This window comes from Charadrius vociferus, unplaced genomic scaffold, assembly GCF_000708025.1.
Source record: "Charadrius vociferus isolate BGI_N301 unplaced genomic scaffold, ASM70802v2 scaffold436, whole genome shotgun sequence".
NCBI classification, from domain to species: Eukaryota; Metazoa; Chordata; class Aves; order Charadriiformes; family Charadriidae; genus Charadrius; species Charadrius vociferus.
The window spans coordinates 1,190,520-1,204,846 of NW_009649187.1; the positions used below are offsets into that span (position 1 = coordinate 1,190,520).

The 14,327-nt window shown below is 34.0% G+C and overlaps 1 protein-coding gene across 1 annotated transcript in view; it reads left to right on the forward strand.

Moving 5' to 3' along the window:
• EXOC6 (exocyst complex component 6) overlaps positions 1-14,327 on the forward strand; it is a 95,640-nt gene that overhangs the window by 32,881 nt on the left and 48,432 nt on the right. The window contains exons 7-16 of the mRNA XM_009888686.1: positions 1-111; positions 1,095-1,163; positions 4,508-4,591; positions 4,685-4,731; positions 5,114-5,234; positions 7,207-7,278; positions 7,959-8,056; positions 9,198-9,303; positions 11,895-12,004; positions 13,051-13,162. The exon at positions 1-111 is cut by the window's left edge and continues 42 nt beyond it. Coding sequence (XP_009886988.1) covers positions 1-111; positions 1,095-1,163; positions 4,508-4,591; positions 4,685-4,731; positions 5,114-5,234; positions 7,207-7,278; positions 7,959-8,056; positions 9,198-9,303; positions 11,895-12,004; positions 13,051-13,162 — 930 coding nt within the window. The remainder of the gene's footprint in view (positions 112-1,094; positions 1,164-4,507; positions 4,592-4,684; positions 4,732-5,113; positions 5,235-7,206; positions 7,279-7,958; positions 8,057-9,197; positions 9,304-11,894; positions 12,005-13,050; positions 13,163-14,327) is intronic.

Genomic DNA, 14,327 nt, shown 5'->3' on the forward strand with positions numbered 1-14,327 from the left:
AATGTAAACTATGGTCGGAATATGCATTTAGTTAGAAGCAGAATTTTGGAATCCAAGAATGAAATTACATTGAAGCGAACGCTTGAAGAAGATGATGAACATGAAGAAGAGGTAACTTTACACTAATCAGTATGTCTTATTTAAAGTTATTTTTGTAGCTTTATTGAATAAAACTTGGAGTATGCTGTCTGTAGGTGGTCAAAGTTAGTTAGGAAGGACCAGAGAACTGCAGATCAGTGTTTTAAGGGGAGAAAATAGTGCCAAAATATTAGTTGTATTAATGCTAGCTTTAGTATCATGTTTGGGGATGTTCAAACTTGTAATTATTGTGGAATTCAGTTGCAATTTACATTATACAATACCTGCCCACTGTAAATGATATGTGACCCACTGGAATATTCTGCTATTGCTAAAGCCAGCATTTCTGTGTTGAAGACTTCAGCTTATGCTAGAACTCTTTCAGCTGTCAAATGCTTAGTACTCATAAATTGCATAAACCAGCAAATATTTAGACCTTTAAATCTGGTGCTCTGAAAACACAGTGAAAGGAGTCTGGTCCTGTAGCACAGATAAAATCTAGTACTGTAATACAGAGGGAGGGGAGAGTCGAGCAATTAATTTACTCTTTTGTGATAGAACCCATCCATTTTTGGGTCCTGAAATAACTGGCAAAAAGACTAATGCAGTTACTTTTCAATTCATTAGCAAACTCCATCTACCATTTTCTATTAAAACAGTAGTTTTAGTAGCCATAAAACACGGTTGGCTTTTGCTGGTCCTGATTTGGTCATGCTTCTGTATTCAACCCCAATGTATTTCCATATTCATCTGAATTTTAGATTCATCAGTCTGCTAACTTCACACTCTGCTGAACTACTAATTCTCCCCTATATCTCCAAGCTTTTAAGGAACCAAGTTGAGCAGCTGTAAAATTAAAGGACTAAAACAGGATTTAAAAAGAAGGGATAATGGGACTAAAACAGGATTTAAAAAGAAGTATTTATTAAGTGGACAAGTTCTGCTGGTAATGTATCACATTTTGCAGGTTATATGATTTTTATGCTTTATAAGTTTTTTTCCCTTTCCTTCTTCAGGTTTTAACTGCTCAAGATCTTGTAGACTTTTCTCCAGTCTATAGATGTTTGCACATCTACTCAGTTTTGGTATGTATTAAGGTGACTTCAAAAAGATGTTTTACTTTTTGAAGTTGAATGTTCATTTTCTTATTTTTTGTATGCTAATAGTTCCCAAGCAAACATACTGGTTCTGGTAGTAGAAGTTCTCAATGAACCAGCTGAGATGGGTAGAGTATGGATACTCAGGGCATAATTGCATGTTTTATTTTGTATGCATAATAAAGGACAGACAGCAAGACATTAATTACCTAAGTGTTCTTAATATATGTAAAATGTGCATGTCTGCCTCAATAGTGGTATCAGCACTTTTGCAGTTCCCCTAACTGTTCCATGTGACCCAAATGTTTGGGGGGATATGATCAATTTTAAAAAACATAGGCATATTCAGTCTAAATCTTGTGGAAATCAGAATAGTAGAGCAAAATAACAAGCAAAAACTGGAGATTGTGACAGACTGTGGTCAGGCAGATTAGATTAGATTCAGTGGCAGAGACATAATAGCACGTTTTAGCTGCTGTAAAAGAAATGCAATGCACAAGCTAACAAGAACGAGAACTTTTTTGGGGAAACTTGGTAACAAATTATTTATTATTTTCTCACCTTTCCTATGTCTCAGTTACTTTTGAAGTCAGATCACTTATAGAATATGTATCGAGGGCATATAGATGAAGTACTTTAAGTATTGCTAATCCTACAATCTCAACTGGACCTGGCTTCAAGCATTCAGGCTGGGTTGTCTTCTTTCTATGGAATCCTTGCATCTGTGTAACATGAAACTTTATGTCTTGAAGTAATGTTTAAAATGTTATTTCACTGGGTTGTGTTTTTTTTTTAAAAAAAAAGAAAGGAATCCAAACAAAAGCATCAGTAATTATGTCAGTAATTATTCATCTCAATGAAAAGAACAGGAAGGACAGAAAGACAGGCTGCCAGAACTATTAAAAAAGAGTGGACCATTTCTTTTTACAGAGGAAATAAGTGTGAAATAACATAAAAAAGAACGTGTAAATTTAAATGCACCGGTGGACATCATCATCTTATTCTTTCTTTAGCATAATAAAAGAACAGGAAGTAAAATTTATAGATGACATTTAAAAGTAATATGTCATTATGTTCTTCATTTTGACAAGGATCCTGATGTTGGATCGTTGACCCAAGGATACGCGCTTTGGGTTTGCACAGAAAGTTTTCCAGCTTCCAGATTTACTGGAGACAGAAAACAACTTGGAACACTCTCTGATATCAAAGGCCCTTAGCCTCTTAGAAAAAGGGTTGTTGGTGTCTTCAGAATAGGGCTTCTGTTTTTCCTACCAACATCATCTAATTAATAAGCCATGGTAGTATTATCAAGAGTTGTGCATTAACCACTTCTTGGAGACCTTCTTGTTTACCTCCTGTTGTAAATCATGACTTTTGGAGTTTAGGTAACTTCATAATGATGGCAAAAGAGGGGAGTTGATACCAGGTGTCTGTCTTGCATTTCTATATCAAGGACTTATCTCACAGCAAATGTCACTTTCTTAGTGAATCCTCTCTCTGCTACAAAGCTGTAGAAAATATTCTGATTTTATGCAGGACAAGTGCTTTCTACTCTCCTCCTTCGTATTTAAGAAGAAAGCAGTATTTTTTATACCTCAGAATACTACATAGCTTGTGATTGCAACCTGGTGATTGCAAGATACATACACACCAAACATAGACTGTATTTATTGGCAAAAACCCTTTCTTTAGACTAGAAACTTCTGGACAATATATATAAAGAGCTTTTTTTTAGTCTATATATTATGTGAGATGCTGTATATTTGGATGCGGCTTTGAGCAACCTGGTGTAGTGGAAGGTGTCCCTGCCCGGGGCAGTGGCGTTGGGACTAGATGATTTTTAAGGTCCCTTCTGACTGAAACCATTCTATGATTCTGTTACTTAAATTCTGCTGAAAACATGCTTGATCCCTTTGGCATGTAATGTTACGTTTTAACTAAATGCTATATAGCAGTATAAAATAGTTGTTATGCCTGAATCGCTGATCTTGATTGCATAGGTTAGCGTGGTCTATAAATAATCATGAGATATTTAACATCTCAATTTTTGGTGTGGATTTGAGAACAGCAGCTACTCTTTTTCACTTGAGAAGCTTGTGTCAGGACTGAGTAGAGATTTGGCATTGGAAGTAGAATTCGGTAATGGCTTTGTGCATCTGAAAACTGCATTGAATATTTGGGCTGGAGGTGAATGGTTAGTATGCCTAATCAGGATGTCTTAGTACAAATTACAGCACACTGTAAAGTTCTGCTGGAACAGAAAGTGTTCTGATAAATTTACATCTCAGTTTCAAGTGGGTTTTTGTTTTTAAGCCACGTCTCTTTTTTTTTACTTTTAGATTTTGTTAGGTTATCAGTATTTCTAAGTATGATGAGATATTCATGATGAACTTAAAATACCACATTTAAACCTTCTTTGTTATATCTTATAAAGGAGTTAGGTAAGCAATGCTGACTTCGTAATATAGAATCTCTGTAATAATTTGATTTCAAGACTTTTGGAAGTCCAAGTAATGGAATTCTAAATAGCCCTGGCCTAATAATAGGCTCATGAGGTAAAGACAAACCCTGAAAATGCTAAGCTGCTTTATTCTGCTCGCATATAAATTACATTGCGTTCAGTAGGTAGATGAGTCAATGTAGCACTCATTTCAAATGGGCAGATGGTTTCTACTGAATGGTCATCTTAATGAGATGGGTAAGATGTCACTTGAATTCCTCACAATATAATCATTAGGCACAGAGGGTATTGTATCTTCGAGAACTGTGATAGGAGAAAAATCCAAATCCACAGGCATTATATTTACCAGTTCCAAAGAGAATAAGTCTTTAAATAAATCTCATGTGTTTTTTTTCTCAGGCAAAGCTAATGCAGGCAGTGTTCAGATGTATCATATATTCGGAAACATTTTTGTAACTTAACTTTACAGTGCACTTAGTTTCTTGAATAACCTAGAGAAGCATTTTAGGAGACAATGAGTTTCCGTTATAGAGTCTTAGGTAATATGCCTTGTCTATAAATATTAATATACTTTGAAAGCTGTAGTTTAAAGACATAAATGTTGCTTAAAATGTGTAATATTATTTGACAAAATGTAGGCACATGAGCAATGTTTTTATTTACATTACATTCTGTAGGCTACTTTAGGAAAAAAAAAGATAATTTCTGCATTTTTCATGCATGCAAAACTGCTGGTGTCAGCTGGAGGTCTACATGTGGAAAAAATGAAAAATACGTAGCTTCGTTTAAAAGAAATCTATCCTAAATTTAAAGAAGTGTCTTTTTATACTGAGACAATGTTCTTATTTTAGCTACTTTTGTCTTGTTTTAGGGTGATGGAGAAGTATTTGAAAATTACTACAGAAAACAAAGAAGGAAACAAGCAAGATTAGTTCTGCAGCCGCAGTCAAGCATGGTAACCAATACATTTGTTTTTGCACTGACTTGGGTTCTACCTAATACTTAGTGGTATTTTTATTCCTAAACTTGTTTTCTTTTTCCCTGAAAGCATGAAACAGTAGAAGGCTATAGAAGATACTTCAGTCAAATTGTAGGGTAAGTTTTCTAACTGGAGATTTATTTCAGTTTTACTATATTGATTCTTAATTCACCTTCTGTTCTCTGATTGTCCAAAAATTTTCTTCTGCAAGATTCAGTTTCTGCACAAATCATGCGGGTGGTTGTTGGTGGATCTAAGTGGAGAAGAGCATCCAGATCCTACCAGTACAGTGCCCCACAATGACCCTCCAGCAGCCTAGGATCCAGCTGGCGTGAAACAAACTTTTCAGATTTTGACTTCATGCTGGGCAAAGCAGAACACCAAACCTACCAAAGTGTCACTGCTCAAGTGGGGAAGGGTTTGACTATGCTTGTGTGTGAAAGAGTAGAACTTGCTCTAATATTAGAAAACAATAATTCAAGCATTATTTTGTTTTAGTTTCTTTGTAGTAGAAGACCACATTTTACACGTAACCCAAGGACTGGTTACTAGAACATATACCGATGAACTCTGGAACATGGCCCTTTCCAAGATCATTGCTGTTCTTAGAACACATTCAGTAAGTGAGAAGTCTTGTCAGTATTGCAGTTTAAATCCTCTTACTTCAGAGTTCTGTATATTTGAAGTTGGGGTAGTAACGAAGTGAAAAATTACACCTCTCTCATGTTTTCTTTTCCTTGTGATTAAAAATTGCTCAGATTTGGGAGGGAGCCTGCCAAGCTTTTGTTTTTCCCGACAGTATCAGGCTGTGATCCGCAGCCATGGGCTATTTGCATAATCCTCCACTGATTTACAACTCACTGGGTCTTCCAAACCTTCTCTTAGTCCAGCAGTTTAGAATATGCAGAGTTAATCTGCTGTTATTATTGCAATCCTTCCTCATTAGTCTCAACTGACCTCTTCATTAGATCAGATTGAATAGTTCAGCACTGAAAGCACCACCAGGAAATAGTTCCTAATTATCATTCCAAATGCTGTGTTTCCAAAATAAACTCCACCAGCAAAACCCTTGGAGCTATCTCTTCAATGCTATAGTAGTAATATGTTTATATTGAGGTAAAGGTATTAGAAAAAATCTTCACAGACATTAGAATGTAATTCTGTATCAACTGAGTATTTCAGTATATTCAAAGTGTGTCTCCTAAAGTTACATTTCTACCTGAGCTCCAACGATGCTGAATAGGTGCATGCTATTTCTTATTTCTCTGTGAAAACTAACGGAGTACAATTGTTCACTCAGACTGACTGATAGTAAATTGCTTCAGAGTTTACTATTGGTACAACTCCTACTATTGAAAAAAAAATAGAAGCGTTTTATTCTTCCCTTTTTAATGTTTGTTAGAAGCAATTCCTTAATGCAATGTGATTTTTATTTTTATTACAATTGATCTTTAATTCAAGGAATATTTTACATTTCATATATACTGAGGAAAAATGGGGAAAATGTTCAGATTGCAACTATAGTTTTATCGTAGGCCCTTTACTGATCAGTGGTATGTGATATGTTCTCATACTTTTTAATTCATTTTTAGAGGATTGGGGTAAATTAAGATATATTCAGTAATTTTAAGCTAAATACTTTGCAAGTTAATTGGCTGCATGTAGATTTATACACCTATGTAAGAGTATGGTAATTTAAGGAGTAAAAGTAATGTAATTTCTCAAGAACTCTGCAATGTCTTGTCATGTAGTTGATCACTGTTTCTTCTCAAAATGCATAACTCTCATCAAAACCAATTCTATCACAATCTCTTTCTAACATTATCATAGTAGAGACTAATGTTTAGTGTATGTTGTCTTATGAGGTATATTAAACCAAAGCCATACTTTATGAAGGGTTTTTTCTAAGAGTAAAAATTAAAGAAACATGAAATAGGTGTATGTAGTCTCTAACCAATACTATATTCTCATGCTGCTTTAAATTATTTTAATATAAATATATTTTTACTTTATCCAGTATTGCAAATAGTGAAGCTGAGGTGAAAGCCTTAGTTGTATGACTGCACACCTCTGAAAATCATATTTCAGTTATTTAGTAGAGTAAATAAACTAATGTCTTGACTTTTTACCATGAAATTTGTAATTTTAATTTATTTAGAAAGCATTTTGTAGTGTTTTCCCCATACACAGCACTAGTTAGACCCAGGTGTAGTGTTTGAAAGAACGTCCTGTGGAAACTTCTCTGATGTTGATTTAGCAAAGCATTTTGATGTGTGCTTATGTTCCACTAAAATAAATGTAATTTTCTGATTTGGAATCTCAGTACAACATACTGATATTTATTGAATCTCATATCTTAGATTATTTTTTCTGAGCTTTTATACTACTGACAGTTCATATAAAAATTTAACAAATACTTTTATGTAGTTGGACTAAGTAAAGACAAGTGAGTCTAAGTTGTTTTTTACTAAGGCAAGCAGTCAGGTAAAGGGATAAGGCTGGAGAGTTTAACCTTCTGTGCTTATACTCTTTGAAAACTTAGGTCCCATATTTTAAATCCTTTTAACAAAACCAGATTTTCTCACTTTCAGTCATATTGCAGTGATCCCGACCTTGTTCTGGAACTGAAGAACCTCATTGTAGTATTTGCTGATACCTTGCAGGTACATATTATGTTAGTAATTTAACTGAAATTCCTAGAGTTAAATTTTTGCTTTAGGTGAGTAAGTGCAATAGCTTGGATTTTCCCGAATTATGTATACGAATCAAGAACAAAATTACACAGTAATATTTTTAAAATATATGTAATTCTTGCCTTGGTTCCTCCTTTTCAGTATTATCAATTTAACGTATGCATTCTGAGCTATCCAGCTAACATCCAGTTATTTGTAAATCTGCAAAATTAATGTTAGCTTTGTAATTTGTGTACATTTTTGTCTTTTATAAGTGTCTTACTTACTTTAGCAAGTACTTACTTTAGCAAGAATAGCATTCCAGTTATGATTAACTCTCTAGCTGAAAGACCAAATGAACATCATTGGTAAGTATTCTTGCAATATTTAACAGAGTGATAAAAAAGATTAGTTATATGCATAAATAGCAAGTTAAAATGATATAGAGAAATGGGTTTCAAGCAGAAATGTGTCCCAAAAGCATAGGATAAATTATTTGGTAAGAGCTTAATATATAATCTTCTAATTGTAGTGGTGTTTAAAGTACTATAATTTGTTTTATACAAGTGGCAAGATTGAATAATGTCTCATGTCAGAGTCCTGAAGTGATGTGATACGAATTGAGTGTATTAGTTCTTGAATTATCCACCCATTTCATTTTTACACCTTAGGGCTACGGTTTTCCTGTGAACCGACTATTTGATCTTTTATTTGAGATAAGAGACCAGTACAATGAAACACTTCTTAAAAAGTGGTCTGGACTGTTCAGGTTAGTATTTCAAAATAATTGTGCCTTTTGTATTGCATCTATTGTTTTCGTCTAACTTCAGGGGTTTTTGACAGAGTTGTAATTCTGGAAGAATTTATTAACTCAGTATTGTGTATGAATTTCGGGTTGGATAGGACTAATATATTCATCACATGTAACTAATATTTAGGAGAAGAGCCATCGAGTACTGCTTCTGTAGCTAATGGAGAGAAGGAAGGTTTCTAATGGGACACTATTGGAGAAACGTGCAGGGGAGAGACATCTGTTTTTCTTCATTAGGAACCTAACAACTCTAGGCTATTGCAATAGGTCATTAGATTCCTAATTTAGGTTGTCTGAATGTTTACAGTTGGCTGATATGCATATCTCCCTGACAGACTACTGACATTGCCAGTATGTCTTCAATTTTTTTTAATGCAGATTGGTTTCCACCTATTCTTTGGAATCATTTGATTGAGCAAATTGTAAACCCAGGAACACAGCAACCTGGGACTGTACTCCAAAGCCTGTTGTCAGATCGGGTGTGATGTCTAGACGTGCAGAAATTGTTTACCATAAAATATGTTACATCATATTGCAGAAAACCTTAAAACGAAATTGACCACTTAAGGTTCTCAAGCTCTGTAGGCTCCTAGTATGGTCATTTAACAAGTAGAAAAGTCCAGAGGGCACTTAACGCTGGGGCCATGTGCCTAGTTGAAGTTTTCTGAGTCACCTCTGTTAACTATATGTAGCTGTGGTATGTTAAGTGAGACACTCTGAATATCTGCTATACTGTAGACATAGTGTAGGCTACGGTAATTAATAAGTATCTCATTATGGTTTACCCTGGAGTAGACTAGTTAATCTAAAGTTCCTTTGCTGTATTATGCTTTGAGTCATACATACTAAAACATTTTCAGCTATTTTTTTCCTCTGAGATTAGACACAGTATAAAGAGTTAGCATATGCAAGGTACTTTCACATTGATCTAAAAATAGTTTGGATGTCTGAAATTATGATGATTACAGCTTATAACTTTTTGAAGCTGTGCATATAAGTGCGGTAGTAAAATTTGCGTTCATTTACATGTTTTAACACTGCAGAACACCGTAAGTAAGTTACATGTCCTAAATTTTTTTTCACTTTACTAATTCACCAGGGATATTTTTGAAGCAGACAACTACAGCCCTATTCCTGTAGCAAATGAAGAGGAATACAAAATAGTTATAAGCAAATTTCCTTTTCAAGATCCAGAACTTGACAAGGTAAGGAAAAGTTTTATGTTATTAAAGTTTGTCAAAATCCAATTAAGGACACTTGGGACACTAATGATTTTTATAATTAAAAAGCAATTAAAATTTGAAAAGCTAGGTAGATTAAGAGGCTAAATCACCTTCTTTGTATGTAATTATCTAGTCATAAGTAAATATGAAAATTAAAGCTTCAGTCATTTGCTCTGATGTTTGCGTGAATAATGAAACCCGTTGTTTTGTAAATAAATTAATAATACACTTTAATTGATACAGTCTTTATGTAATTATAATACATTCTGTCTTTAATTAGTTAAATTTTGTTGCAACTCATTGGGTTTAGTAACTCATAGTATAGTATATGCTGCAGTATTGCAAAAATATCTGCTAGCCTCTCTCTCTCTGATATCTCAGCATGCATGTGTGGACGTTACTTGTATAGGCATGTGTGGTTACATATATGTACGATCAATGCAAAGCTTTGGCTCTTACTTCACTAGAAGGGAAATGTATTCTCTGTACCCAACAATTTTAATTTTGGTTTATGACACAGAAAGGGATTTCTATTTCATAGTGAGCGGCACTTTTTGTAGATATTTTATGGGCAGAATCTCACTGATGCTTAGTTTAGTTGACTTCAACCAAATGTAGCAAGGGGGCAGAAGTTTCAAAGATGATTGAGTTCACAGAATTTTGTCAACTGGGCAGTGGGATAGAGGAGAAAGAATCATTAAGTATCCTTGCTGAAAGAAAGACTGCAGTGTTACCTTGTATGTTAATATGTTAATAGATAGCAGGGAAACATTGTAGAGGGGAAATTTTATAAATGCTCCAACATCACTTCTATATGTTGCTGTTTATGATCTCATTCACTTCACCACTCTGTTGTTGCCTCAGGCTATAAAGCACTGGGAGGTCCTATTGGGCAGCTTAATTTCATCTACATTTTGATGTTTAAAAAAAAATTAAAAAATAGATGTGTAATTTCAGACTAGTCGCTGAAGGAGCCTGTGTAGTTGGTAGAAAGTAATAGATACCTCAGAGGGCTAATTTCATTTGATGGATCTCTGGTGCCTTTTACAGATTAAGGGGAATTTCACCTTTGAAAATGTCTCTTTCTCTCCATTTGGTATAAAAAGAGACAAACGTGAGTGAGTGTCTCATTTTTAACTGTAGGTTAGGATGCATCACCCTCACATTTTACAGGTAAGTTTATCATAGGAGTTGTTTGCACATTAGGCAGACTTATGACCAGCACCTACTAGAAATTTAACATAGCAAATGACTGGACAAAACAGTCTTGTCTGCACTCTGCTGTTTAGATTTGATGTGGCAAACTAATTTTACTCCCTTTCTATTTCAGAAGTGAAACAATTGGCTTGTATCTGTTGTTTTTTTTTTCTTCCTGCCTATTCTAATAAGCAGACAGAAAGTTTTGTGTCCTCCTATATTGGCCAGACACAGCAGAGGATAAAGAATTGCTTCTCTTTGTTCAATGTATGCGGGTTGAGACTCAAACCCTGCTGACAGAGTATTGTAATGATCTGAAATAGTTCTATGAATAGCACTTGGTGTGTGTGTAAAAATTAGTTGCTTAAATCAGATGAACACATATTTGAAGTAAATTTCACTGTTAAAAAAACGTTTGCTGTTGCTGTTGAATGACGTGAAAGCCTGGCACTTACACCACATAATTGTCACACCATAAGATCTTAAATAAAGAGGTATGATTAGGTGAATGTCAAGGTAATCTGTTTTGTCTTGTTTTTTTGATACACAGATGTTGAGCTGCTGTTGATTAATGCTTTTTTTTTTTTTTTTAAGAGCTATAGTTCTTCAGGGATGATACCAGTTGTTAATTACTTTTCTCATGCATTAGACTAAACAGAAAATTAATTGCAGGTTTCAAAAATTATGTATTCAATGCAGAAATATCTATCTGATATGTGTAGATTTAATTGAATGTGTTTCTTTTTGTCCTCCCAAATGCAATATCAGCTTTTAAATTAAAGTAAAAAGCATGATTTTATTCTTACAGACTACTAGTATTTCCCACATGTTAATCCAAATTGTTGAAATTAATTTAAACTGTTTTGGTTTTGTGAGCCATCGGGGGAAAATAAATATGTGATAGTACATATACATACCTAAACATACTCAAGATGCTTTGAAAATCCCAGATGTATTGAACATCTCAAACTTTTTTTTTTCCCACTGCTTTCTTTGGCAAAAAAAAGTTTGCATTTTTGAACCTCTCATCTCACTTACATCTATCTTGTTCATTCACATTTGAAGTGGTTTGAGACCTGTTTTTTAATGTGTGTTTGGAAATTGCTTTCTACATAGGGATCTTAAATTACATAAAGTCTCCCAACTTTATTGTAATTTAAATAATTGATAAAGTTCTGTTTGCTTATAAGCTATTTAAACAGATGTAGAAGTCAGTCCAACACATACCACTGTTTGTATTTGATGCAAAACAGAGAAGTTTAAGATAGGTTAAAATATTGATAGTGTTAAGTGGCTTTCTAATTGTTGCATTTAATACCAAACTTTCCTTAGAATCAGTTTCAAGTGTATGATAGTATTATGTTTTATTTTCACAGCAATCCTTTCCAAAGAAGCTTCCAATGTCTCAGTCAGTGCCTCAGATTTATATTCAGGTTAAGGAATTTATTTATGCAAGCCTTAAGTTTTCAGAGTCACTTCACCGCAGGTAAGCTTAAAGTATCAGGAATGGGACTATAAGGTAACCTGTAACTTCCAGTTGACCTAAAAATATATATTAAATTGAAAATATATTTTCTTGTGTACTTGCTAGCTGTGCTTGTTTTGTAATTTATCTATAATTTACGTACACAATTCTTTATATTTAATCTATGATTCCCAATGCTATAGCATGTATTTCATATGCGTGTATATCTATTGTATACAATATGTGTATGTCTGTATGGGTGAAGGTAGCTTGGTATGGTAAGCAGTCTAAAACCCTGCTGGGGTTTTTTAAACAGTATTGACTGGTTTGAATAATCCAGAGATTTTATTTATTTAACAAAGCATGTAAGATTTGAAAAATATATGTCGGTACTGACCATTTCGGAAATAATTGTGCAGCATACCTGATTAGTTTGAGCGGTCTTTGCTTCTCAGTGCTTTGGGTTTCCTTAGCAATGATTTCTCCAGCAACAAAACGTGCTGTCTGCATACTCGTTCCCTCTTCCCTCCCACCTTTTTCTGATGGAAAACATCACAATTCTCCTATTTGCTTTCCTCTTGTGGTCTTCAAAAGCTTAGTTTTAATTACAAAAAATAAGATTGATAGATCTGAAGTCTGGAAGGTATTCGTGGCTGATCACCCACTTCTGCACTGTTAAAGATGTAAATAACTCGCTTTCACACATTCTTAATTGATACTGTTTATAATTTACACGTACTAATGAGCACATGTTGACCTCCTCAGTAACTCATTAAAACCCACAAATCAGTGTTTCCCAACTGCTGTGTCAATAAACAAGTCCAAAATATATCTATATATAGATATATGAAAAGGGTTTGCTTCAGTGTTGAAATTCAGTTGATGGATAATTTGGTAAGTGAAAGAGATGTTCTGTGTGTTAGAGCACAGAAGACTTGGAGCAACCAGAAATTAAATGCACATGGGGAATTCTTAACATGAAAAGTTTCTTTGCAGGGAAAAAATAAAAATAGCAAGTTTTACGGTTATTGTCATGTACAGCATAGTTATAAACATTTTTTTTTCAGCTCAACAGAAATAGATGATATGCTCAGAAAATCTACAAATTTGCTGCTTACAAGAACTCTAAGTAGTTGTTTACAGAACCTAATTAAGAAACCTCATATAGGTTTAACTGAGGTAAGTTTTAAAACACATACTCAAAACTGTGTTTTTTAATAACAATTAGTGCTAAAACTAGTTTTGTCGATGTAGATATACCATGGTATTAAGATTTGTGTAAGAAAAACAAGTCGTGTTTTTTTTCTTCCTATAAAAAAAAAAAACAGGGGGGGTAGGGGGAAGAAAATCTCCCTCACATGAACTGTGTAAAGTTTCAGAGTAAGCCTACCAGATCAAGAAATCTAAAATCTCAAGTTCACTCTAACACATGAAACTTTTTCTATAGGAGTTGCAATTAAAATATTTTAGTAGGTTTGTGCATGTTGTTTCTTCATCAGAACTCTTGGTTTAATTTGTTTATGGAACAGAATAGGACAGGGTGGGACAGTGAATAACTCTGAACATTCACCGCAGGTACGTGCGATGTCAGGAGACGGCAGGTACCTACTGAAGCATGCTGAGAAGGACTTAGACTGTTCCTGCTAGAGTAGTGTTATGTCATATTGAATGTTGTTTTTAAACTGCAAGAACCTCTTGTATGGATGAAACGAAGAAGAGGAGGACGAGGGAGCTCTATAAATCATATATTGCCATGTTACTAAGACAAGCCATACAATTTTTCTGAGAATGTAGTTTTCTATGTTCTTGAGATTGCTACAGGAATATTTTCAAGGATATGAAAATAAATTCACTAGTATTTTTTGAGGTGTTTTATTATCAAGTCATTATGTTTTATGAGAAAATGTTAAAAGTAACTTATTTTACCAAGCATTACATTAATGTTCACTGAAACAGACAATATCCAGTGAGAATGAAGATATAATATACTGATATTTCAGTTACTCTGCATTATATACATTTTCCAATTTGTGAACTGAATGCGAATGCAGGTCCTGCTTATAAAAACATTTGTGTCACGTACAAGCAGATTGTTACCATTGTTGGGGGAGGGAAAAGTTGACAACCTTTATTTTTGAAATTCCACAAGCTCAGAATGCATTATTCTGCACACAATATTGTGAAATTATTTTTTTTATAGCAGTAATTTTTAAAAAATATTTTAATGGTACAAATTAGTGATTTGCTTTTGGCAATGTATTTTCCTTTATTTTGACTTTTTAAATTCTAAAATATCAACTGTATTTATTTCACTGAGTCAGTGTCTGCAGTCTTCATTTTTAAA